Here is a 24,497-nt window from a genome sequence, read left to right on the forward strand (position 1 = left end):
CATCTCAACCCATAGCCCTATGATTTACCTCTCCCAGCTGCTTCACAAGACTATGAGCCAGAGGACCCAACCCGGCCTCAATCTCAGCTGCCTGCCAACTGCTTCTCTTTCTTTCCTCTTTTCCCTCTCCCTGCCCTCCCCCAAACTGAGCTGCCCTACACAAGCTCTTTTTGGTGACACTGGTAAATACGTAAACTAGCAGGCCTGTGGTGAGCTGCACTGATGCTTAACTACATCTCTACAGCCAGATCAGATAATGCTGGAGAGCTGCAGTCATAGTACTGGCTACAGAATAGATGGGATGTAAAGAACCTTATTTTCTGCAGGATATTTAATTCAAATTTTTTAGGTTGTCTGCAAAATTCATGGTTCAAGCCCCATTTTTTCTTATGTAGTTTTCCAATAATGGCTATGACACTCTATACAAATAAAATGTGATGCAGCATGAGTTGAAATCTAGAATTATGTCAGGTTTTTCCCCCTCCTAGTTTTTTCCCTGGTAATTATGAAAGATAGGAAACAGTGTGAAACGATTGATGCCCTTTGGGACATGGAAGCACACTTAGTGTGCCTATATGAATATTTGACACAGATGGCAAATAAAATAGCAAGTCAACTTGAGATTCTTACAGCAAATTTTCTTGCAAGTGGAAAGGGAAAATGCACATTATGAGTGGAAAGCAGCACCCATCAGAGCCAAAAGATGCTTTCCTCCCAGTATCAATTTGGCACAGAAGAGAGATTATTTTGCAGTTCTAAGTCATGCAGAACATAAGTGCGAGGTGAATCAGCACATCAGTATTTCACTGTGGTTTTCAGACTGTCTCTATTCCTTTTCAAAGTTAATATCTAGCAGAGGCATAATTTGATCTTTTGCTGTGGGGCTTTTAATGACTTCTCTGTTTCTGAGCTGCTGCAGTTGAGTGAATATGCTAAAACCTAAGTGCACTTTACACTCTATGGACTGTATTCTTCATTTAGCCTGTGTTCAAGAGGACATTAGCCTGAGACTTCTTAAAATCTCTCCTTCCGTTTGGTCAATTGGGAGAGTTTAATGTACAATATGAAGTATGAAGATGTTGGTGTATGAATAAAAAATATAAACAAAAGCAGTTACTGTTCTCTCCTGTTCCTGCATTTCATCCATTTTAAGCTGTTTTTATGCTAATCAGCGCTGAATTGCTGGAATGCACTATGGATAAAATGTAGAGTTTTTCAAGTTATTTCCTTGTTTAGGATCCTTAGGAGGATATCTGAATTCTGGAGCCAGATCAGTTTTAATTGATTCTAAATAATCAGATTCCAAACTGACTGTATATTGATACCAATTATTTCAGGGTCTGCACTTAAATTGAACACACAGCTTAAGCTGTAAACTTGTGTTCTTCAGAATCCCCTTTTTCAAGTCGTAGCTATCTAAAGGGATGGTTGGGATGGGGTTTATTCCCAGAGGACCAAGAGACAGCAATTCTAGCTGCCTTGCAAGCTCCCCATGCAGCACCGCCGCACACATCATGTAACAGAGCAGAGTTGCACCACAAAAATAGAACATCTATCAATTACGGTTGAAGAGGCAAAAACCTCCCTCTAAAATTCAAGACAAAATCCCCTGAGAATGTTGAAGCCAATAGCAGAAAAAGGGACACAAGGTGCAGAGGAACTGACGAGTTAGAGAATTCCCCATGTGGGAAGGCGATATCGGCCCGTAAAGCTGGCCTTCCACTGGAGAACGATTATGCAGAGATTTTTCCTGTTTCTGTACTGGCTTTGGGGTTGTTTCTCCCCATCTTATTTTTTTATCATTCTGACCCATACAAGTTACCATTAACTAAAAATAAAAAACAGGAAATGCTATATGCTTGGTACAGTAAAGGTTTGAATTTTCATCTCATAACATTTTGTTTTTCAAATCACTGTATTCCCAGTAGCACAGCAAAAATCATTTGCTTTAATGCAGTTGCTAATAATGATGATATCAACACAAACCTCTGTTTGTTCATATGTTGAGTTCATTGAATAAAGAAGCTTATCATTTATCTGTGTAGAAGCTTTTAATTAGTTTTCTGAATTTACTCCAGAGCTTAATGGGCAGATGATATTCAATATATGCTTTATTGTTTTAATTTATTTATTGAGACATCTGAATTTGTATGCTCTTCCCTCTTTGATCCTTTACTTTTTTCTCTCTGTTAGATAACTGTAAAATATTTGTCTGCAAACAGACTCATAAAAAAATTCCACTAGGCCATTACACCTGGGTGGTGGTGGCTGGGTCATAACATAGGACACAGCAGCAAATTCTGCTCTATCAGGGATTATAAACTTTACTCAGAAAATACTGAGCCACTGAAAAGTGTCACTTGCTGGAACTTTTCAGTATTTCCAGTAAGTTGGGGAGGTACCTTTTCCTGCTCATACACAGCACTAATGGTTTGTGTATTCAGGCATTTATTTTTTAATTGAGCTTTCTTCTGACCTTTTCCCCCAGTTGCCACCTTTTCCCCTGGTCATCAATTACTGTTGGCCACTGTGGCATGGTTCCTGTCACCCCTCAGTATCCCGCTTACCCGTGGGACTGTTCAGTATGGCAAAGTCATCCTGTGCAACTTCCTGGTGTCCTCCACCTGACAGGTCTCTGTTTCAGGCAGTGGGTCGCATCCTCTGCCTGCTTGGGTGGTGCACATCCTCCTGTTGAAGTCCACCTGAGGACCCAGAGCAGATGAAGTTCAGCCCTTGGGCTGTTAAGGGAGAGAACTTTAAATCTGTGCTTTCAGTGGAGCAGTGGTGTCACTGACTTTCCTGATGGCAGCCAATATCCACAGTCTGCTGCCCTCCTGGCTTAGGGACTGTGCCCTCTTGTTGCCAAGAAGGGAAATCGAGTCCAAGCTGCTGAATCCATCTTTGCTTTTCTTAATTTCTTGTGTCTTGGGAGAAGGTGCACCTTCGAGGTGCAGATAAAAGGGAATGGAAACCCTCAGTAAACTGCGTCATTTTTATTAAAAATAGTGCCCTGTGTAAATATAAAGTTCAACATTATGGTTTTGTTGGCCCAGTAGGAGAGGGATTAAAAATGCTCATTAATGGGATTTAAAGGCAGGAGTTCAGTTATATTAGCTACAAAAATATAATTATCATAATTAAGATTGCAAAGCACTAACGAAGCTCTTTAATAATTATCCTTTTTCCTTAGAGATTCATTTTGTAAAACCTGATTTGAATTTTACATCACGTTGGAGAAACTTTATCTTTGTCGAAATGAGAGCCACTGGTCACAGGAAGAATCTGAGAAGAGTGGTACTTTGCACATAGCTGGAGTGTGGCTTGGTCTGAGACAGGAGGGACTCAAGGGCACAAATGTTCAAGATGGCACAAAATACAGGTGCAGCCTTGGTCTGATGCTGTAGCTGAACTCTTGACAGGTTTATGGACTCAGACACAAAACTGGGAGACTGCAACTGGAGAACATTCCTCCCCAAAGTGTTGTGCAATCAGGCAGGCTGTCTGTCTCTATCCTTGCCGTCTTTAGGCTCAGTGATGCCCAGGCAAACCCTGAAGCCTCCTGCCTTGCTCTGGTCAGAAATAACCTTAAAACTTTGTAGGTTACGTTACCTGCAAGCAACAATCTGTACAGAGCAATAATCTGTATGGTCCCAGGCTTGCAGGGTCCCTTCTGAAAAGAAAGAGACAGCAAGTTCTCAAAATTAAATGACAACAAATTGTCCATTTAAAAATATCTCCCCTAAACAGCTTTTCATGATTCATGTCCCCAGATGATTAAGTATTTAGTTCTACTGACAGGGATATGATAGTTACTATAGAGCAGAAAATTTAGTGCAGTGTGTGAGTTATAAGCAGATGTGTTATCACGCTGTTAACACAAAAGTGATAGGATTATTGGTGTTGATATCTGTATTTATTTCTGTAAGATTGTATAGGGATATTTTTCCAGTACACCAGCAGATTTAGGCCACAGCTTTGCCTCTTGCACGGGGCGGGGAAGTTGTCTTGCAGGGTCTCTGCAGGGACAGTCACATTGTCCCCTTGTGCCTCCCACCTCCAGCCCCATCAATGGCAGAGCAGCTGAGCACCCATGGGTGTCACCATGCTGCAATGCCCATGAGGATGGGGAAGGCCAAGGAGAGCACTCACTGCCTGGCTCAAGTCCCAGTCTGCTCCTTGGAGATTGGCCCTCCAATTCTTGCTGGTTGAAGAAGCAAACAAATCCCACATGGGCAGGGAGAGGGCAAGGACACTGAGAGAGGACAGCCCTTCACACTTGGTCCTGTTTAATGAAGAGGGAGATGCCACATCAGGATAGGTGCCTAAAACTCAAAGGAAATTTGGTTTCATGTTTAGTTTCTGCTGTCCTGCTGAAATCTCCACAGAAACATGTGGTCTGTTATTTCAGCATCTTAGTATGGAGGGGATGATCACAGCTGGTGTAAATTGTGACAATTAATTGAATAGCACTGTCAAAAATGCAGAATTTCTTTCTAGAACAAAGTTTTCTATTGTTAGCAAAATTACTTCTAGGTCCAGAGCCTTTTAAAAGAAGAGTAACTTGGTTATTTGAGAGCCATCATAAACACTTAACAAAGAAGTGGGGGTAGTGAGACCTGACTATGTCAGCTCCTGGACATCTTGCTTTACATTCCAGTGCCACCATAGCCTGTTTAATCGTATGGAAAGGATTAAAATGATCTTGTCAAGACTGTTGCTGCCAGAAAACAAAGAGAATGACTGATAACAGTCCCATTGAAAAAGACTAATTTTCTGCTTGCGTTGGTGTTTCCCAGGTGGTTCATGCCAAACAAAATAAAAATCCTTGCATTTTTGACAAATAAATCTTTACAGTATAATATTTGCATATTTTGCCTGTGTCAGCTAGGCATTTGACCCTCAGGAGATCATAGGTCAAATGTTATTTTATTCTACTTATTTAAATATTTGCAGAAGAACATGAACAGATTCTTACAACTAAGAATACTTTATAACTGAGACCCTTTTCAAGGGAAGGTTTCAGAGCTAATAATTGCAAAATAATCTGTGCAGTTCTACCTCCACATTTTGACCTGGATTTTGCAAAGATACACATACATGACGGCCTTCTTATAGCAGTATAGAGTTAAGCACATTTTAAAGTCTTTGTACATTTGGGACTTCTGATACTATGAGGATTAAAGTTTTATAAATACCTAAAACAGATTAAGAACACGAGAAGTGGAGAGAGAAGAAAAACAGGTTTTACAGTCAAGGGCCATTCTCCTGAGAGGCCTTTTTCTTCCTTTTTTTTTTTTTTTTTTGCTAATTCTATCATAAAGTGAATTTTTTTTAATTAACAGCTAGAAGTGGCATAACAACCACCTGACATACAGACATACAGTGTTAATATGTGTACCTGTTTATGAAGCAGGAGGGATGACAATGTAGGGACACAGTGCACAAGCTATTTCTAGTACAGAAACCAAAAGCATAATAAAATATATTTCAAGACATATATAATATAGGAATATATAATTCAAGGGGACTGATTTGCTTAGGATATGTAGCCAGCTCAGTAGATCCAGAATCTCTGGACAATTCAGGTTGAAACTGAATTCAGGTTGAAACCTCAGGAAGTTTCCAGTCTAACTTCCTGCTCAAAGCAGGGCCAGATCTGAGGTCAGACCAGGCTGCTCAGGGTTTTGACCAGTCAGGTCTTGAAAGCCTGCAGGGATGGGGATGGCACAGCCTCTCCAGGCAGTCTGCTCCATTGCCTGGCTGTCCTCATGGAGAAAAGCTCCTCCTCTCTTCTTTAAACTTACACCTGTTATTTCTCATTGTCCCATCCTGCACCACCATGAGGAGTCCAGCACTCGTTCTTTGTTGACCTCTTGTAGGCAATAAGAGGACTCTTAGGTGTCCCCAAAGCCATCTCTTGTCCAGACTAAGCCAGCCTGGCTATCCCAGCCCCCTTCTCATGAGTCAAGGGTTCCAGGCTCCACCACTGGGGACGCTACTGACCTTCCTCCAGTTGATCTATCTTTTCTGTCGTAGAAAGCCCCAAACTGGTCACATTACCCTAAATGTGGTATAACAGGTGCCGAGTGAGGGGACATAAACCCTTCCCTTGGTCGGGCTGTGTTCCTGTCCATGCAGCCCAGGGTCCTATTGGCCGTCCTTGTCACCAAGGCACACCACTGGTTCATGTACAGCATGCTGCCTGCTGCCTTCCAGAACTCCCAGGGCCTTTCCTGCAGAGCTGCTCACTGATCAGTCCATCCCCAGCCTGTATCAGAGTTCAAGGCTCTTCATTCCCAGGTGCAGGACTTGACAGTTGTCCCCATTGTATTTCATAAGGTTTCACATCCGTCCTTTCCTTCAACCTCTCAGTCTCGCCCATGACAACAGCACTGCCTTTGAGCATGAAGCCAACATAAGTGGCATCCACTGCTCTCTCCCCATCCACAGAGACTGTCATTTTATCATAACTGGCAGTCAGGATATTCTTGGTAAATCCATGCTGGCTGGTTTTGATCACCTTCTTCTCCATGTGCCCAGCCCTGTGCTCCAACAGGACTTGCTCCATGATTTGCCAGGGACTAAAGTGAGACTGACTGGCCTGTTGCTCCCTGGATCACCCTTTTGCCCTTTCTTGAAGGCCAGTATTTGCCTGTTTCCAAGCATCAGAGACCCCCCCCCCACCTCCACAACTTCCCAAAATGAGAGATCAGCCTAGCAGAGGACACCAGCAAGTCTTCCGGCACCCAACGAGGCAAGTAGTCAGTCCCCATCAGCTTGTATGGTCAACTTCTCCCAAGCTTCCTCAAGTTCCCTGAGTTGATCCTCACCTGTTGCTGGTGCTTCTGCCCTTTCCTGCCCCTGCCTCCAGCATGGAGGCTGAGAGACCTTGCTGGTGAAGACTGCCTCAAAGCAGGCATCAGCCTTACCTGTTTTGCTGTCACTAATTCACCCCCTCACACACCTCCAGTACTGCAGTAGTCCCGCACTTTCATTGTTCAACCTTTTACTACTGATGTAGCAGCAGAAGCTCTTCTTGTTGCCCTTGTCATGCCCTGCAGGTGTCACTCTAGGTGAGCTTTGGCTTTCCTGCCACCATCTCTACATACCCAATGGAGTCAATACAGAAAGACAGTACCTCCGCCAGGTACTTGGCTTATGTGTAAGCTTTGACGAATATTTGGCTGTACACAAACTAATAATAACTAAGCATTTAGCTGCCCTGTGCCTCAGTTTTCTTGTTGAAATGCACCCACTAACTCCAATGCATCAGCCAGGCTTTGCCAAACCCCTGATCCTACAAATGTCAGGTGTCACCATGCAGGGACATAGGGTCTGAGCCACCTCGTGTGCCCCATGACAAGCCCAGGTGCTTCATCTCCTGGCTCATACAGAAGGCGAGAGGGCTGCCAGCAGACCACTGCAGTCACATCCTCCTCCGTTCATCACACGCAGCGATGTTACCGAACTGACCTACTTTCCCCATCCGCCCACGGAAGGCTAATCCTGTTTAGCATTGCTGGAAGGGGACGGGCACGCGAAGAAGTGCTCTGAGTTATACAGATGGCAGTCTTTGCTGATTAATGTTAGTTTAATTTGTTTGCCTTTCTGTTTCCAGCCGTGCGAGGGGAGAGCAGAGCAGCGGTTGAACATGGGGATTCGCAGCCTGTTCACTGGAGTCTGAGTGGTTTTAGTCATTCAGCAGTAATAATAGCAGTGAGGAAGATAACGAGTGTGTGTGTACTGATTTTCACCAGAGATCCAAACACTGCACAAAACTTTACACATTGCTCACAAGCTAGAGATAAAAGATGCCTCTCACCCTGGCCCCGCTCCAGCACGGCGCTGCGGACATCAGCTGTCTCACTCCTGACTTAAACCAATGTGAATCACACCGCACCTACAGAAGGATCCCAGGCTGCACACCCCAAAATTCAGCTGGCACCAGGGCAGAGGGGGTAAGCTGTCTAACACATGGCAATAGGTGCAAGGACTCTGACATGTGGAAAATAATACCCCTTCCCACTAAACGGAAATACTGTAAAGAATAAAACCAGAACATGCTCTGAGCCTTTATTTCTATTCATCATAATCTCTTAATACTCAGGTCTATTACCTGTGAGCATCTTCCTATCATCCCCAGTTCAGAAGAGTGGAGCATTCATTTCTGTCAAATTCCACTATTTTGTTATTGTCCGCGTGTGGATTATTTTTAATGTCTGTTTTGCTTTAAGCCTGTTACCATCTAAAGATTCATTGCACACGTGTATGAAACATGAAACAGCCCACAAGGTTCATGAAGTACAGTATTTTCTCAAAAAGTTTTCTTCTTTTCTTTTTTTGAAGCCTCTAAACAACATCTCTATTGTAAACAAAATGTAGTAACCTACTGAATGCAGGAAGACCTCACTATACACTGCCAGGCAAAAACTCTAAAGCTGGACATTTAACAGTGCTTCTGGATTTTTCCTTTACTCCTAAAAACAGTAATTCCCATAACAATCTCAGCATTACATGACCCGTGGTAACTCCAGACTGTCCTTCTCCCACTGAAAAGACACTATCTTTCTCAAATAACCATGTATATCATCAGGAAAGTGAATTTTTACTGTGTTAAGTTTTCTAAAGGCTAGTCTGTTTACATTTTGATAAATCAATTTTTATTGCTGTGGTTGGGAATGTGTCATATTTAATTATGGACTCCAGCATGTTCTTGTAACAGTTCATAACTTTATATCTGAAAAAAAGAGAATAGAGTGGTACAGTTCAATTTGATATGTCTGTGCATCTGTTGATTTGTTCTGCTTTGTGTTTGTACAAATCCTTCTGCTGTGTGTTCACACTGTAACCTTCCTGGTGGGATATCCAAGTGCTTCATCCATGTTACAGAAACTTGGAACAAGGTGTTTAAAGTGGTTAGATGGTCACTTCTTGCTTGTCACTCTGTGACCTCTCCTACTGCTTCCCATTTGCTGATCTTTCTCTTTGCCTTCCAGCAAGGCTTGGAAGGGAAATACTTCACTTGTTAGTGTGATTCATTTCAGGGTTCTGCTTAGTTGAGAGGAAGCAGGTAGAGATCTTGCCACAGTGGTGCTCCCCAGGGTGGGCAAGTCCCCATCTAACCCACGCTGTGGAACACCCATGGGATGATGCCATTGACCAACCACAATGCCCTTCAGACCCTGTTCATCGTCCCTGGGCAGGGCACCTGCCAGCAATGCCAGTACAGCGACCAAGCTACACTGTCCCCTGTGCTAGTGGGTGTCCAGAAACTGTGCCCCTGCATCATGCCCAGAGCCTCTACTCTCTTTTGGTGCCTTCGTCCTATGTATTGGATCCTACTCACTAAGCACAGGATGCCATGCTGGATCCATGGCTGGATCTGGCCTTTAAATCCTGAACCCCACCAAAGATACCCATGTGCCTCCTGCGTAACACTGACCTCTTTGCTAAGAGCCTTTTCCTCCCCTTTGAAGAGGGGATGGGAGAGTAACTCCCTGTTGAGGCAGAACAGAAGCAATGCTGAGCAGAGATGGGCACTGGAGGCTGAGCAATGTGTCTGGAAGGCATGGGAGCATGTCTGCCCTACACCCTATTGCTCTTTTCTTTCCTCCTTCACAAAGATTGCAGTTGTTGGGAAGGGTCTGCCCAGAGGTCAGAAGGTAGTTCAGGGGGTTTCATCCCAGCATCCCAGTCTTCCACACAACCCTTGCCCATCCTCTGTCTTTGAGAGGATTGTTCTCCAAGTGCAATGTCATCATCTTTAGTTAGGATGGTTGTATTGTACCAGCATCCCAAGTGGTCTAAGGGTGAAGTCTGAGGTGCAAGGCTCAGGTATGTCTGTAGTGGGTGGAGCACCCCTCTCCACAGGGCTGACCGTACCTGTACAGGATAAGTGGTAGAATACTCAGGCAGACCTGTGGGGTGATGGAGGCAGACATCCCACCATGCCAGAGAAGGAAGAGAAGGAAAAGCCCAGTCTTTTCCTTGAGCTGCCAATCGTAAGGGCCAGGGAAGCACAAACACTGTGATTTCTCACGAAGGTCCCCCAGGCACATATCAGGGCCTCTGAAAGAAATTTACATCTCTGATTTAATTCAGCTGAGTTAAATGAATATGAATAAAATTTCTTGCTAAATATCAGGATGATTTGTAGGAGCTATTAGCTGGCCTTGTGGCAACTCAGTGGGAAATCAACAACTGATTGCCTACATTTGAGTGTCTACAGCATATCCTTATGAGCAGTAGGGCAGGAAGGAGTGAAACCAACCTCGCCAGCCCAGAAAAGTAGTAGCTTAGCTCAATAAAAAACATGTTTCTAGCACAGGATAAGGTTATCAGTGCCAGATGATTTTTTATAGTGCAAGCTCTGTGTCCACTGGGAATAGACTGTATCAAAATAAACATGTGCAACCTTTCTTCTGGAGAGTCCCTGGAGGGAGGTGGCACTCTGCCTGAATTACTTCTTTCCCAAGCAACTATTCATTGTATGAATGAATGTGGGGGGGATGTTTGTGCTATAATTCTCCATCTGATAACTAAGCCGGGGGTACATGGTTAACAGTTTTAGCCACTCTTTTGTTTCCAAAATGCCATTCTTCCCTACTTGTGGATATGCATCTTTCTGTGTGTTTGCCTGAGTACCACCCTGATGGGAGTACATGAGCTTTCGCCTCCCTGTTCCAAGTAGTTCCAATCTTTTTGAGTGATAGTCTTCACTCCTTGAGGATAATGATGATATTAATGAAGCTCCGAATGTAACTGTCACTGTTAAATACTCTGCCAGCAGGAGTTAAATCATGTGGTGTTCTTACCTATAGGTTTCCAAATTCCCTATGTTATCCCTTTGTTAGAAAGGATTCTTCACATTTTGAGAAATACTTGTGCCGCTTGGTTTTTTATGTCACTTCTTTGCAGGGGAACTGTGGCACAGAGCCTTGGTGTTTACTGCCTGCCTCCATCGTTGTCATGAGTCTGAATTTTCTCCTAAACCAGTCACTGACAGGGGCAAGACAGTAGATTTCCAGTTTGCAATTTGGGACTTTAACAGCTGAGGGACTGGGAGGATAACATAAAGCAAGCAGGTTGCACTAAGCACATACCTAAGCTCCATGCTGTGGGTTTCTCCGTCAAGGTGTAAGGCAGCATCTGGTGGGGCTCTGGAGAGGGATGGCAATACCAGGTCGCAGCAATTGTATACTCTGATGTATCTATTTTATTGAGAACAGTTTTAATTTCATATGCTACATATGTACTAGCAAACCCTGTTAGCAATGCTTATGATGCTCTAGAGATTTTGCCGTGTGAGCAAACAGAAGCAAAATGACAATTAGATATTGTCTCATGCTAGCAACAGCACAGCAGGTCCAGAATTTCATCTCAGTCAGTGAGAAACCTTGTTTACTGGAAGCTGCCCATGAATTGCTTTACAGATCTAGCCAAATCCTTGGCAGAACAGACCAGTTAGATCTGTTGCTCTCTCTCAAGAGTAGAGGCTTCCTGGCAGTGTAATTTCTTGATGGTGTATGGGGTACAGCTGTAGGAAGCCCCTTTCCATTAGGTACATTGTGCTTCTCCTAAACAGCCAGGGCTGAGCAGCACCGATGCTGACTGTCTCATCCACCCCCACCCTTCCTCACAGCCGCTCAGCACACTTGTCCTCATATTCCTGCTTTCTATGGGGAACCTGTTACAACTAGAGGAAGCCTCACTGCAGCAGAGGAAGACCTTTAGGGATTCAGGGAGAGTGACTTCTGCTGCTGATACTGCCCCATTTGATTGTCATACCCTAGTTTCAACAAGGATGCATGCAACAGAACATTTTGTGCTGTGCTGTGCTGTGCGGGTGGTGAGACACTGGAACAGGTTGCCCAGGGAGGTTGTGATGTCCCAACCCTGATAGTGTTCAAGGCCAGGTTGGATAAGTCTTTGAGCAACCTGATCTAGTGCAAGGTGTCCTCCCACCATTGGGACTAGGTGACCTTTATGGTCCCTTCCTACCCCCTAACATCCTATGATTCTATGATGTTGAGCAAAGGTTTAGCAAACAAACACTGCAAAATCCCAAATGCTAACCCTGCCATGTTAATGCCTTCTGTATTCTTCTGAATAGCATAGGTTGCAGTAAGTGACCAAATAAAAACAAAACCCACTGAATATTGTCACTACATTTTAGCCTGGATTATTTGAAAACACACTGATTGGGGTAACAGTTTCATTATGGGACTAAGCAAATAAACACCTAAAATATATGTAAAACACTGGTTAATAAAATTTTGCTGGGCCTGTACATTTTCCTTGTCCAAAATATGGATTATGATTTGGCTGACTTGCAAGTCAAAAGTCATGGCTGACTAGGGCTGTTTTACAAGTCCAAACAAATATCTGAAAAAAACATCTAAAAATGACATGGTATTATTTGTTATTTTGTTCTGCATAACGGAATTCAGCAATTTAAATTCACCAGTTATGACTAAAAAAACTAATTCCTTGGCCTTCATATTTCCTATTTATGCTTCATCCAGAAGCTTAGTGCCATTAAGTAGTAGCTTTACCCTCCAGTCAGTGACCAGTGGCTTTAATTCCTCATAACTCATTTGGTAAAAGGTTATGGGGTAGTTTTGTCTCCTTAGCTAACTGTTGAGTAATAACCAGGTAGAATATTGCTGTAAGAGAACTAGTTTTCACTTTCGTTTTTTCATAAAATGTTCTTTCAACAGGCAAATTTATGTGTGACTCATATGTGGAGAATAACATGGGCTTAAATAAAGCCTAGCAATTAACTTCCTTCCTCCTCCCCTCCAATTTTATTCATGTCTTACATGTTGAGGACTCATTAAATGAGAAACATTGATTGCTGACAAAGAGTGTTATCATTGCCTGTCATTACACCACTGCTTTGAAAATGAGGCTTTGACAATATCCAGTGGCATTGTGCTGCTGTTTCAGAAAATATTTGTGTGGGATGAAGCAGCACACGGATTTTGTACTCAACAGGGGTGCCAGGTGCCCTGAGAGGTGCAGCAGCACAGGACTTCCTTCTTGGGCTGAAGTGGTTACAGATCAAGCATCACTTTCTCATAAGGTCACGGAGCAAAGGAGGGTGGGCAGTGAGCTGGTGACAAGCGTTTCTGAGGCACTCAGCCTTCAGCTGGGCTGCTTTTGTATTTTTCCCTTTGCCTTGCCCACACAAATTTACTTAATTTACCCAATTTACCCTTTTCTTCTTACAGCTCAAACTGCTGGAGCAATTGAACTGCAAAGCTGGGGTCACAACGTTTTGGTGAAGATTAGCAAAAAGAGTGATGGGGATGGCACAATCCCCATGCTTGGTGCCAGCATGGCTGGGCAGATGGTCTGACTGGGCTGCAAGAGGGTTTTTTCAGCATGGCTTAGGCAGTGGGATTTATAAGGACACTTTGAATTTAAGGTGTAATTCAGTGGAGTTACTACTATCTCTTTTGGCTTTGGGTCAAGGTCCACAGAGGAGGACAAGGAGCCTTCCAGTAGGAAGATCAGCCTGAGAAGCCAAAGGCATCAGTGATACTGGCTCTTGCACTGGAGATTATTTTGGAGGGAACATGGGGGCAATGAAAACGCTTTTCAGCTTGAGCAGACCCCAGGCTCATCCAGCCTACAAGTTTGCAGAGAGTAACCTCCATGCAAAAAAATCCCCAAGAAGTGGCTGGTTTTGTACTGTGCTGATGCACCATGTGGTGCCTGGGAGCCTTGATCCCTGACTAGAGACCCTAAGGCTAGCATAATGCTCAGGAATAACATTACCCACAATGGATATTTCCTAAAATCAAGGACTGTGGCATAAAGCACTGCTGACACATTTATCTGACCGGGATATCATCACTGTGTTTTTAAAATGAATTAGAGTGACTGTGAGATTAACCTGCAAATAGAGCTAACAAAATGACAGTTCATAATGATTCTTGCATTCCTTCAACAGAAAATACTGCTTAGACAATCTAATGGATGAAGATGAGAAAGACAGGGCAAAGAGGTGAGCATCTTTTCTTTTATAACTCTCTGTGATGAGCTTGATACTGTTTGTTGCTGCAGAAGCTGTTTTATCCATAATCAATTAATCAAAGAGCAAGAGAGTAAAATACAGTCAAACACAACTTGAAACACTGCCATCTCACAGACTCCTACTCTTGGCTGCACTGTAAGAAGAAAATAACCTAGCAATGTTTCCTGTGGAAAATGTTAAAAAAAAGCCAAGGCATTGATCGTTTTCTTCACATTACTGCAGAACGTCAGAACTGAAGCACCAACAACATACTTCGGCCACTACAGTACATCATCTGAGCTTCCAGAGTACACAAAAATGTTGTGGTTTTTTTTCTTTAAATACATTTTGCAAAAGAAAAAGAACAGAAAAAGTGGAGGGTTTTCCCTATTAGAATGGTCATTTATTCACCAATGCCTACCTCACAGCAATGAGAAAACCCAGAAGTTACCTTCAGAGCAGAGAAAGACCACGAAAAGTCAGCCTTAAACTGGCACAAACCTATATTCACATACAGTCTGTACTCCACTGAGTCCCAGTTGATGGGAATTCATTGTGAACCCTTTGTTGGGAGAGAAAAGGTGTGTTTCAAGGCAGAAGACCTGTGGCAATGAAACCCTTAATAACTGTCAGAGCTGACCGGCATCTGCAGTAAAGCACTTTGGAAGCATTCGAGGTTATCAATGCCTCAGCCCGCAGTTTAATTACTTTAGAGAGAGCAAGGGGTTGCCCACATTTTTCCCCTTGGTTCCCTCTAATGAGAGTATTTCCAGTCCGGGCACAAGCAGTTGATCCAGTTTCATCTCTTTTGATTCCTTCTCCGCTTCTTTCCCTCCCCGCAGCTTTTTCTCACTGATATAGGTCAGCACAGGCTGCAGCCAGGCTCAGCTGTTCCCCTTTGCTTCCTTTTGGAGGGTACAGAAAGGAGCCCACCTTGCAGCACTGCTTCGCCTTCTAAAGGCCTGATCATCTTCAAGATGTTTGTGTGCTAATTGTATAGTAAAAAAAATTTCATTAAATGAATACATATATGAAAAAAATAGGATAACACATATCCTCGCTATCGGCGATTGTCATCACCATCTGGTATGGTTTTCATGCCGTTTGTTCCCAGAAGGAATTTTTGTCATACCCTGGGGCAGGCCTCTATCAGGGTGCATAAAAAGAATTGTAACTTCAAAATTAAAAAAGGAAACTGCTTCTTCAAATTGTAATTTAAGTTCATTTTGCTTTTTAGAAATAAAGCTAAAGTTGAAATTGAGTTTGAAATCATGAGATGCTTCATGAAGATCTAAAGTTAATACATTATACTGAAACCACTCTGATTAATTTAGGTTTTCTTCCAGAGAAAATCAAACTTAGGAGAAGCTATTTGATGAATATTCTGCTGCTGTGTCTTGTAGACTGAGGACTCTCACCTGTCCCATACCACAAGGGAAACGCTTTTTGTTTTTCCTCTATTTAGTATAAGGATTGTGTCCCTCAGGGCTGAGAAACACCAGAGGGGATTAAAAAGCCCAGAAAATTGTTCTCTCCTTTTATTTTCTCTGTTAAAAGTAGGTGAAACTGGAAATTTCTGGACCTAAGTCTTTGGGGATGGACTCAAGCCAGGAGCTGAGTTTCTCAGGTTAGGTATGTGTAGAGGTACACATACACACTGTGTGTATCTGCAATGTATTAGGCATGTACAGGTTGCATTACACAGACATGAAAAAGAGGCACTTGCACTCTCACCCCTGTATCAGGTCTGCAGTATTTGGCCAAGATATATAACTCTTCCTCCAGGAAGAACACTGGTTAAATTGAGCCCTGTTCTGCATCATCTGACTCCCTAAGGCACAGCTTCACTCCGAAGACCTGAGGACTAAAATGTGGATATGATGGCACCACACTCGGGAGCAATGAAGACCTATGTGAGGTTTTCTGATCTTCCAAGATCAGAAGCCGTAGTTTCATTTTCAGTTCTTTGATACTAGATGAGGTTTATTTTGTTTTATAGATTTATTCATTCGAAACAAAAGGTGTGCTTTGTGCACTTTTTTGTCTATTTGCTCTTCTTTCAGTTTGCTTTAATAGTATATAATTTTAAAATACTTTTTTTGCAATTCAGTTGAATTCCAAATTCCAACCAAAACCAGCTTGAAGTGAACCATGAGAAAGTGCTTAATCATGAAGACTACTACCTGCCATTTTCCACTGAAATAAAAAGTAAATTTAAGAATCTGAATGAAGGTATGTAGTACAGTTACTTGCATTGGTGCGTATATAGTACACTCCACTGGACAGCCAAAAGAAATCTGAAATTTAGTGTAAAGTCACATTTCATTGTAAATTAGAAAATGTAGCATCTACTAGTCAGTAAGTCTGTCTGTCTAAGACAACAACCAGCATATATGTGAGCAAATAAAAATGGCTCTTAAATTGTTGATTTTGATCATTCTGAATTCAGGCTGTTCTGTATTGCCTTTAGCTGTATTCACTGATAGTCCTGATTTTGTTCATACTGTGTCTCCTCCTCCCTTTGAATATGCTGTCATCTTTGTGGAGTAGCAAGGAGGGAGGAGAACTGGGACAAGTGGTATGGAATTAAGACAGAGGTTGTTTTGGCTTACTGTAATTGTATGCCCTAGCAGTGAAGTAAGCAAGGCTAGAAAATAATCTTCAAAGGGAAGTGATGAAAACTGTCTTATTTCATACATCTATAACTGTACTAAACAAAGTATTTTCAACTGTGCAGGGATCGTTTTTATCATTTTTCCCATTTTTTCTCTTTTTTTTTCTTTTCAAAATTTTACTGTGATCAACGATTCATATCTTGGTAGAGTTATTTCCGCTAGAGGAGTTTTTATATTTCCTTTGTGAATAAAATGTCAAGTGTTAAAAATAGATACTTTATATTTCTGTCAAGGCTTTTTTGTTTTTTTTTTTTTTAAAGCAATGCATTCCCTATTGACAGTAGGTGGTTTATTTGATTTTTATGGAAATCTGGGCTCTTTAAGCTTAAAATGAACTGAGGATTGAATTATGAGGAAGTAAAATGTTGATATTCTTAACGTTGCCCTGTACTGTGGAGAAATAGGATAAGGCTGGAGCTTTGCACATCTTGTTCTGACAGCCTTTTGCAGTGTAATAAGAGCAAGCTGAAATCAGTCAGGCAGTATCCACCCAATCTCTTGTGTTCAAAGCTGTAAAATAATCAAGCATTGGCTTCTATCCAGTGTATCTCCAAGTGTGATCAGGGTTGAGAGCAAGACAAACAAAAATTGCCCCTCTGTCACCAGTAACATCCAGAAGCCTCTTTAGTGATTTCTCTGCTGAAAACGTTTATTGCCGTCCTGGTCCTTGCAGGGGATGTAGATGCTGGGCTAAATTCTGCTCTGATTTTCAGCAGTGTGCATCCAGAGCTGCTTTGAGGCACAGCCAGAGTTAGCTGGGACTGAGAAACTCAAGAGTGAGAACCGGCCTCTTGTCTTTTCTTTCCCTTCTACATGTAACCAGATTTTTAGGTCTTTACTTAATTGACAAGGCAAATCTCGTCCGCTTGAGGACCTTTCAGAAGAACAAACAAACCTCCTGGGCTATACTTATTTCTATTTCCACATGGATACAGAAGTCCAGGTGATAACCTCTGAGTTGAACAATTGTCGTATTCACAAGAACAAGTCAGAAAATGCGTGTGTACAGATTGGCATAGAGTTAAAAAAAACAAAGTGCGCATGCTGAAAAGATTATCAACAGCCTTAATGACAATGTAATGATGGTGCCAAAACACCCCAAATGAAATCCGATCCTTTCTTCCTGTGAGCTCTTCAAACACAGCAGCAGAAGCAAGCTCTCTCTGAGGAATCTGCAAGCTAAACAGACAAGGTTGGTGAAGAAAGCTGTAGAGTCTTCGTTTTACAGCTAGAGACTCGGGGCACTGACATTAAGGGGTTTTCCCAGTGGCACACAGAGATTTAACGCAAGCACTGCTGGCACTTCCAAGACCCCAGATCTGGCAACGCATCCCAGCCTCAGACCGAATCCATGCTGATGCTCTCTCTCCTGCTTGTCCTTGTGACCTTGGAAAGGAGACTGAACAAAGTGGCATATGAACCAGATGGGAGCTGCAGCAACTTCTACTCAGGTCTCTGTTCTTAATGACTGGAAGACAGCATCCTGATTCTTCTCTGCCAGCCTGGAGGTAGGCAGAGCACCTGTGACTAAAGTGGGCAGGTCCCTCTAGAGCAACCCAGCTCCAGTGCAACAGCTGCAGGACTGGGGTCCCTCTCTTCTGTTAAGACTGCGCAGATGGGTGTGATCCGGTCTCCATTCTTCTTCTTTATGAACAATTTTAGTGTCGTCACAGTATTCCTATTTCTTCTCATTCTGAGTCCCTCCCCAGAGACTGCATGAATTTTTAAGATCCTACATATGTCTAAGGAGATGGACAGAGCTCCTTCAACTGCAGGCTCAATGCCGACCTGATAAGCTCAACCAGAGTGTCCAGAGGCAACACAGAGGAGTGAGCAGGGCCTCCATCTCCCGTGTGGGCACTAAAGGTGGCTCAAAGAAAAGACCAGGAGGTGGGAACTGTTGCCTCCTACTTGTCTCTGCAGCTTTGCTGGAGTCCAGTGTCCATCTTCACACGCTGATGCATGCAGCAAGCTAATTTTATGTATATACATTGCAAAGAGCAGGTACATGATCATTTTCCTTCTTGGTCTGCTCATCCTTTTTTTCTTTTCCCCTGTCTACAGGGCTTCGCGTAACAAGTCTGAGAAGAAGAGGCGCGATCAGTTCAATGTTCTCATCAAAGAGCTCAGCTCCATGCTTCCAGGCAACACTCGCAAAATGGACAAAACTACTGTGCTGGAAAAAGTCATCGGCTTTCTGCAGAAACACAATGGTAAGATTTAGTGCAGCTCTTCATGCACTTGCCAGACAGTTACTATAATATCCCATTTCCTTCAGTGATTTTCAGAATGGCTCGAACGACCTAAAAGTGCCAACATAAGGTATTAAAGGTTTTTTTCTATCTCATCAAAAAAGATCATTTGCAGACACTGTGCTGTCCAAATCCATCTCCTTGTTTGCTCTTCAGTTGAAGATGACTCTCAGCCTGCTAGAGAAGGGGGCAAATGGCAGGAACCAAGGGAAAGAGGGCAACAGTGCCCTGCAGCACTCATGAAGAGGACAGATGCTTTGAACAAGAGAGATTTGGGAGCAGAGGGAACATTCCCTTCCTTGAAATTTGCAATATTCTGAGCAGAAGAACAAAGCATTCGCCCCAGCGTCTCTGCAGAAAAAATGCAGGGAAGCAATCTGTTCAGCACCCCAGCTCCTCAGTGGACTGTGTAGGACTCAATTTTCCACACTGAGCACAAAACTCAGACCAGAAAGCGCCTCAGTTTTTGAAGCTGGCATCAGCAAATTGCATCCGCAGATAGCTGACATGCTTCACCCAGTTTGCACAAGCAGAAGCTAAATCACATGTGCACAGCATCCAGTTGCAGTAGTGAAGTTCAGCGTCGGAAAGTCAGGAGTTTATTTTTTTAAATGCTTGCAGCAGTGACAGAAATGTACCTTCACAGAGGGCAGAGGAGATTTCTGACCCTGCTGATCTACCCTCTTTGGTCTAGTTTCTACTCCATGGGAGGAATGTGCACTGTGGCCTTCCTAATGCTTTGACACCCACCAGCAGTTGTCAATCGAAATGATTCTCCCTTACGATTCAGGGCACTGGTTTAAAATGGGGCTCTCCTGCTCTGCCCCTATGAGGAGGTTTCAGTGGGTGACCGTGGGGAATGCCCCTGGTCCCAGAAAGCAGAAAGGGGTCTCATAAGATGATGCACTAGGTCACCTGGCTTACCTTTGCTCACCCAGCACCTCCCTCCTGCAGTCTCTGGAGAACTCTGGGTGTAACAGGAAAGACCATGAAAATTCTTACATCATGACTCCCAACAGAATGGAGTCACAAATGTCAATCTTACTGAGGTAATAATTGTAATGGCTCTGTCGTTAGAGTGCCGTTTCTCCTTAAATGAATTTTGGCCACAGACAAGATAGAATCATAGAATTGTTTAGGTTGAAAAAGACATTTAAGACCAGTGAGTCCAACCATTAACCTATGGTTTTGTACAGGAGGGGATGACTAGGACATCTCAAGGTTTAATTGTTATATAGACTTTTTAAAAAATTATAGTAATAACTTACCTTTATTTTTTAAGCTGCCCAAGGCAAAGGAAGATGTGAATATGCTCAATTATAAAGCTAAGCAAAGAAACAATCACCCAAGATTTCAAATAATTGTATAAGTGTAGCTGAAGGTCCAAATAATTTACTCCAAAAGGTGCTTTTTCTTGAAGAACAACTAGGTAAAGAAAAGCTTACAGTCACAAATCCTTCCACAGCAATTAGGTCAAAATGTGACTGGGGTGCACTTGCTAAAAAAAGAAAATGTTATCTATTTTTTAACCAGATTAGTAGTCACACAATATAATACGAAACATCAGCATTTAAAATTGTTGATTATCTTCAGCGTGCTTTGGATATGGTTTATTGAATGATATTTCCCTTTCGTTTGGTAGGCTAAACCAAGATTTTAGTCACAACAGAGGAGGAGGTAAATTTTCAGATTTTTTCCTTCCTAAACAGCCTCCTTCATTATAATCCACAGAATCTCCCAAATCTCAAGTAACTCTTCCAACAGTCACCATTTCATGTACATTAGCTTTCCCAAGCTACAGGTCTGCTGAAAGTATCCTACGTTCTGAAACTACCTAAAAAAATCTGATGGACTCTTTTTCCTTAGTCTGGTTTTCAGTCCTGTGTGTAAAACCACGGGGGCTGTGGAGAGTTGCCGTGCTGCCAGTGACAGCCCCCAGCAGTGCAGAAAGCAAGTGGAACAAGCTGGTAGGAGCAAAAGGCTGTACCTCCACTAATACAGCCTGAACGGAGGCTTTGATTTCTTTCTCGCTGACAAAATGCACAGGCTCGTATAAATTTACTGTCTTTAGTATCATTTATCCATTTGATTTTCTCTGGCCAGTTTGCCTATGTGCTCTGAATAGGAAGCGTTGGGTGTTACATGCTCTGGAAGTGTTAATCAATAGGATTAATTAGCAGGAGGTGCTGAAAAGAGAAGACAGTCTGTGCTCAATGTCCCCCCACTGCTAGAGCTGAGTGAGGGAGCACTCCTAGAGAAGCAGAGTGAGCTTCAAACTAAACCAGCTCAAGTTTCTCTAAATTAGAGCTGTCCCCCAGAATCCTGTCTGACTCAGGCAGAACTGACATAGTGACTGTTTTCCAAAGGAAAACAGTGCAACCAGCTATCCAGTATGGTACCCAGTTTCAGTGCAAAGCTGTGAGTTGTTATCCCAGTGTGCCTGCACCCCTCCATGGAAAGTCTTTGGGGAGCAAGCCCTCTGCAGGCTGCTGTGGGGTCAGGATCGGACAACAGTGGGGCAGATCTCCTCTTGGTGCCTAATGGGCTGACAGCAGAGGGTACCCTGCTCTCCAGACAGAATTTGGGATGAGATGCTGGTGCTCCGTTCCTTCTCCTGGGCTGCCCTACACCACGTGGCTGAAGGTAGGCATGGGAGAGACTGGTGGCAGTAGCACCAGTGTAAAGCTGCTGCAAATGCTCGTGATTCTCTCTCCTTTTGGAAAACAGAGCAATAGCTCTGCAGTTTGGGGTCACAGCCCTTCGGGGCTCCTCTGAAGGAGCTTTCTTGCTGTTCCCTGTTTGGCACAGAAGCTATAAGCTGAACCCTCTCTAGCATCCTTATTGAAGCTGTAGATTGCAAATAGCAATTTGACATGTGCTAATCCTTGCCCTGATTTTAATTTCATGCAAAGTAGCTTTATCTTTTGATCAATACCCCAGTAATGCTGCTTGAGGCCAGTGGCCTTGTGAATACAGGCTCCCACTGAAGTCAGTACAAGTTGACTTGAGTAAAAAATGAGGAAAACATTTCAGGCTTGAAAACTGCAATTTTTGAATACAAAGGTTATTTCTCTCTTTTCATAGCAACTCATATGTAGTATTGCAGATGGAAGTTAATTTGAATTTTACAGATGTAAATGTTTCATTTGTCTAGAAGTCTCAGCACAGACAGAGATTTCTGAAATTCAGCAGGACTGGAAGCCTTCATTTCTCAGCAATGAAGAATTCACCCAGCTGATGTTGGAGGTAAACATGCATATATATATATATACCTTTCCTAATTTTGTCTAGCACTCATGGAAACGCCCATGCATTTAAAATAAACTGTCATCTGCAGTTCCAAAAAAGAAAGTTTTGGCAACTGCTGTATTTGACCATCAAGCAGAGCTGTCACTGGGACAAGGGATTAAAGTCCCCACTTGTTGCTCTTCCCTCTCAGCGGTACCATTGCGCTGTGCTGCCCCAGCCTCCAAAGCTGTGCAGCGACTCCCAACAAGAGCAGTTCAGGGCAAAGATTCAAATCACAAGTTATATTTTATTTTTACAAACAGAGGTGAGGTAAAGGGCACATGGCCATTTTTCTCCTGTTCTTGGAAGGCGTTATTATCATCTAATATTTATGAAAACTAGGACCTGAAACGTGATGGTGTCGTGTCCCTCTAGTGCTAGGTGCTGTACAAGCAGATAAAGCCTGACAGCTCCTCTTGGCTTGATACAGTTAGTACTTCCACTCTGATTTGCAAGGCCCTTATCAAACACTTTTTATTCTTGCATTTTGCAATCATAGTTTTTAAATTATAGCATAGGTTTTTTAATGCTAACTGGGATCTGAAGGGAGGCGACTCAATGGTGTTTATGTAGGTTCAAAATGAAAAGCAAATGAGTTGCTAGAATGCATTTTTTCTCTCAGTAATAGCTCGAACTGCCTTTAGCAAGGGTCTTCTCCTGTACTAAACACATGGATGTTGCATGGCCCCACAGTGTCCTTTGAGAACAAGCTTGTTCTCTCACAAATCATGTGAACATGGCACATGATCCAGGCTCTGGTGGTGGTCAGGGAAGGATGTTGGGGAACAATTTCACCCACCAAGGAGTGGCATAAAGCCAGGGCATGTTTCTGGCTCCCAGGGGCTGGCAGTCCCTTGGCCATTGCAATTTGTTGTGATGAGGCTCCCCTGGACCAATTTTATGAAACACTTTGCTCCCATTGCTCTGACAACCGCCCATTTCCATCTCAGTGCGCAGGAACTTAACCCACATAACTCCTTCAGTCTGCACTGAAATATGTCCCTCAGACTGCAATAAATTGGCTGTTTTGACAGGCTGGGCCTTTGTTGATTCTACTTGTATGCTACACAAATTTTAGATTAAAACAATCGCTTTTGGTTTCCCAGCTTATAAATCACCATCTTGCTACTGTGATTTTCCATGCCCTTCAAGATAACATTGGGTATTGGGATGTCCTGTTGTGCCAGATGTTCATCATTCCCTGCTATTTTGCCTTTCTACTAATCTTCTTTTATTAGCATTTGGACAAGACTGCTTGAAGTTTTTCCCATCCTGTTATTAAAAGATGAGAAGGGTTTTTTCCAAGCACTAATTCAAAAGACTCAAGGCATAATTGGCTGCAGTAATACATCAGCTTTCTTGAAAATGGCCTTTTCTTACCCCATTGAAAAGGCTGTCACCAAATTATAGTGAGCATTAGGCTCCGTTTGTCCATCTCGGACTGATGCAATAGTAAAACCTTTGAAGAGGAAAATGCTCTCTTAATGTTGGAATGTCCAGTCGCAAGTAAATAAAAATAGAATTATGTATGCACACATTAACTTGATTTTACCACAAAATTCTGATATGAATCACTGTGTATAATTTGCATTGGATATGAAATAAAGACCTGATTTTTTGAAAACTAACAACCTTCACCATAGTAACGTGCACGATCCAACTGCCTTGTAAAACCACTGCTCTCTTCTATGGGTTAACAGCTATCATGCTTTTTTAGAGAACAGCTTGAATGTACTGCACTAAAGAAAAACATATTCTCTGCACCTAGATTATCAAAATCAAACTAACTATAGCAGCTGGAGGGTTTTCAGAGATGCTAAGCACACACTCTTCTACTGGAGTATAAGTTATTGACTTGCTTTTCAAAGGACTGAAGCACTAGCAGATTCCCATTGACTTAAATAGTTGTGGGTGCTCAGCATTCTCTGGAAAAAGGAACATATGTTTGTGTCTTTATTCAAGGCTTTGTCTTTTCCTTTTTTTTTTTTTTTTTAAACAATTAGCATTTCCCAGTGTTCTCAGAATTCTTTCCCTTATTGAAGTCAGTGGGGGGGAAGGATGTGCTGTGGCTTACGAGATCAGCTGCAAGTCTGGCTTGGAGGCAGGCCTGGATTTGCAGTATGGTTCTGTAACACTGTGGCACTCTGATCAGGCTGTTTGCAGTACACCTGTCTCCTGAGCAGGTGTGGCCACTGGAGTATAGTCAAACCCTGCTCTGATTCAGCCGTGCTTGCAGTGCCTTTGCTGCTCAAATACTGCTGG

At 42.9% G+C, this 24,497-nt stretch overlaps 1 protein-coding gene across 2 annotated transcripts in view; it reads left to right on the forward strand.

Moving 5' to 3' along the window:
* NPAS2 (neuronal PAS domain protein 2) overlaps positions 1–24,497 on the forward strand; it is a 105,749-nt gene that overhangs the window by 37,168 nt on the left and 44,084 nt on the right. For both annotated transcript variants that reach the window (XM_032100367.1, XM_032100366.1), the window contains exons 2-4: positions 13,958–14,011; positions 18,760–18,908; positions 22,102–22,193. In XM_032100367.1, the coding sequence (XP_031956258.1) occupies positions 13,958–14,011; positions 18,760–18,908; positions 22,102–22,193 (295 nt within the window). The remainder of the gene's footprint in view (positions 1–13,957; positions 14,012–18,759; positions 18,909–22,101; positions 22,194–24,497) is intronic.

The sequence above is a fragment of the Corvus moneduloides genome, chromosome 2, assembly GCF_009650955.1.
Source record: "Corvus moneduloides isolate bCorMon1 chromosome 2, bCorMon1.pri, whole genome shotgun sequence".
Classification (NCBI taxonomy): domain Eukaryota; kingdom Metazoa; phylum Chordata; class Aves; order Passeriformes; family Corvidae; genus Corvus; species Corvus moneduloides.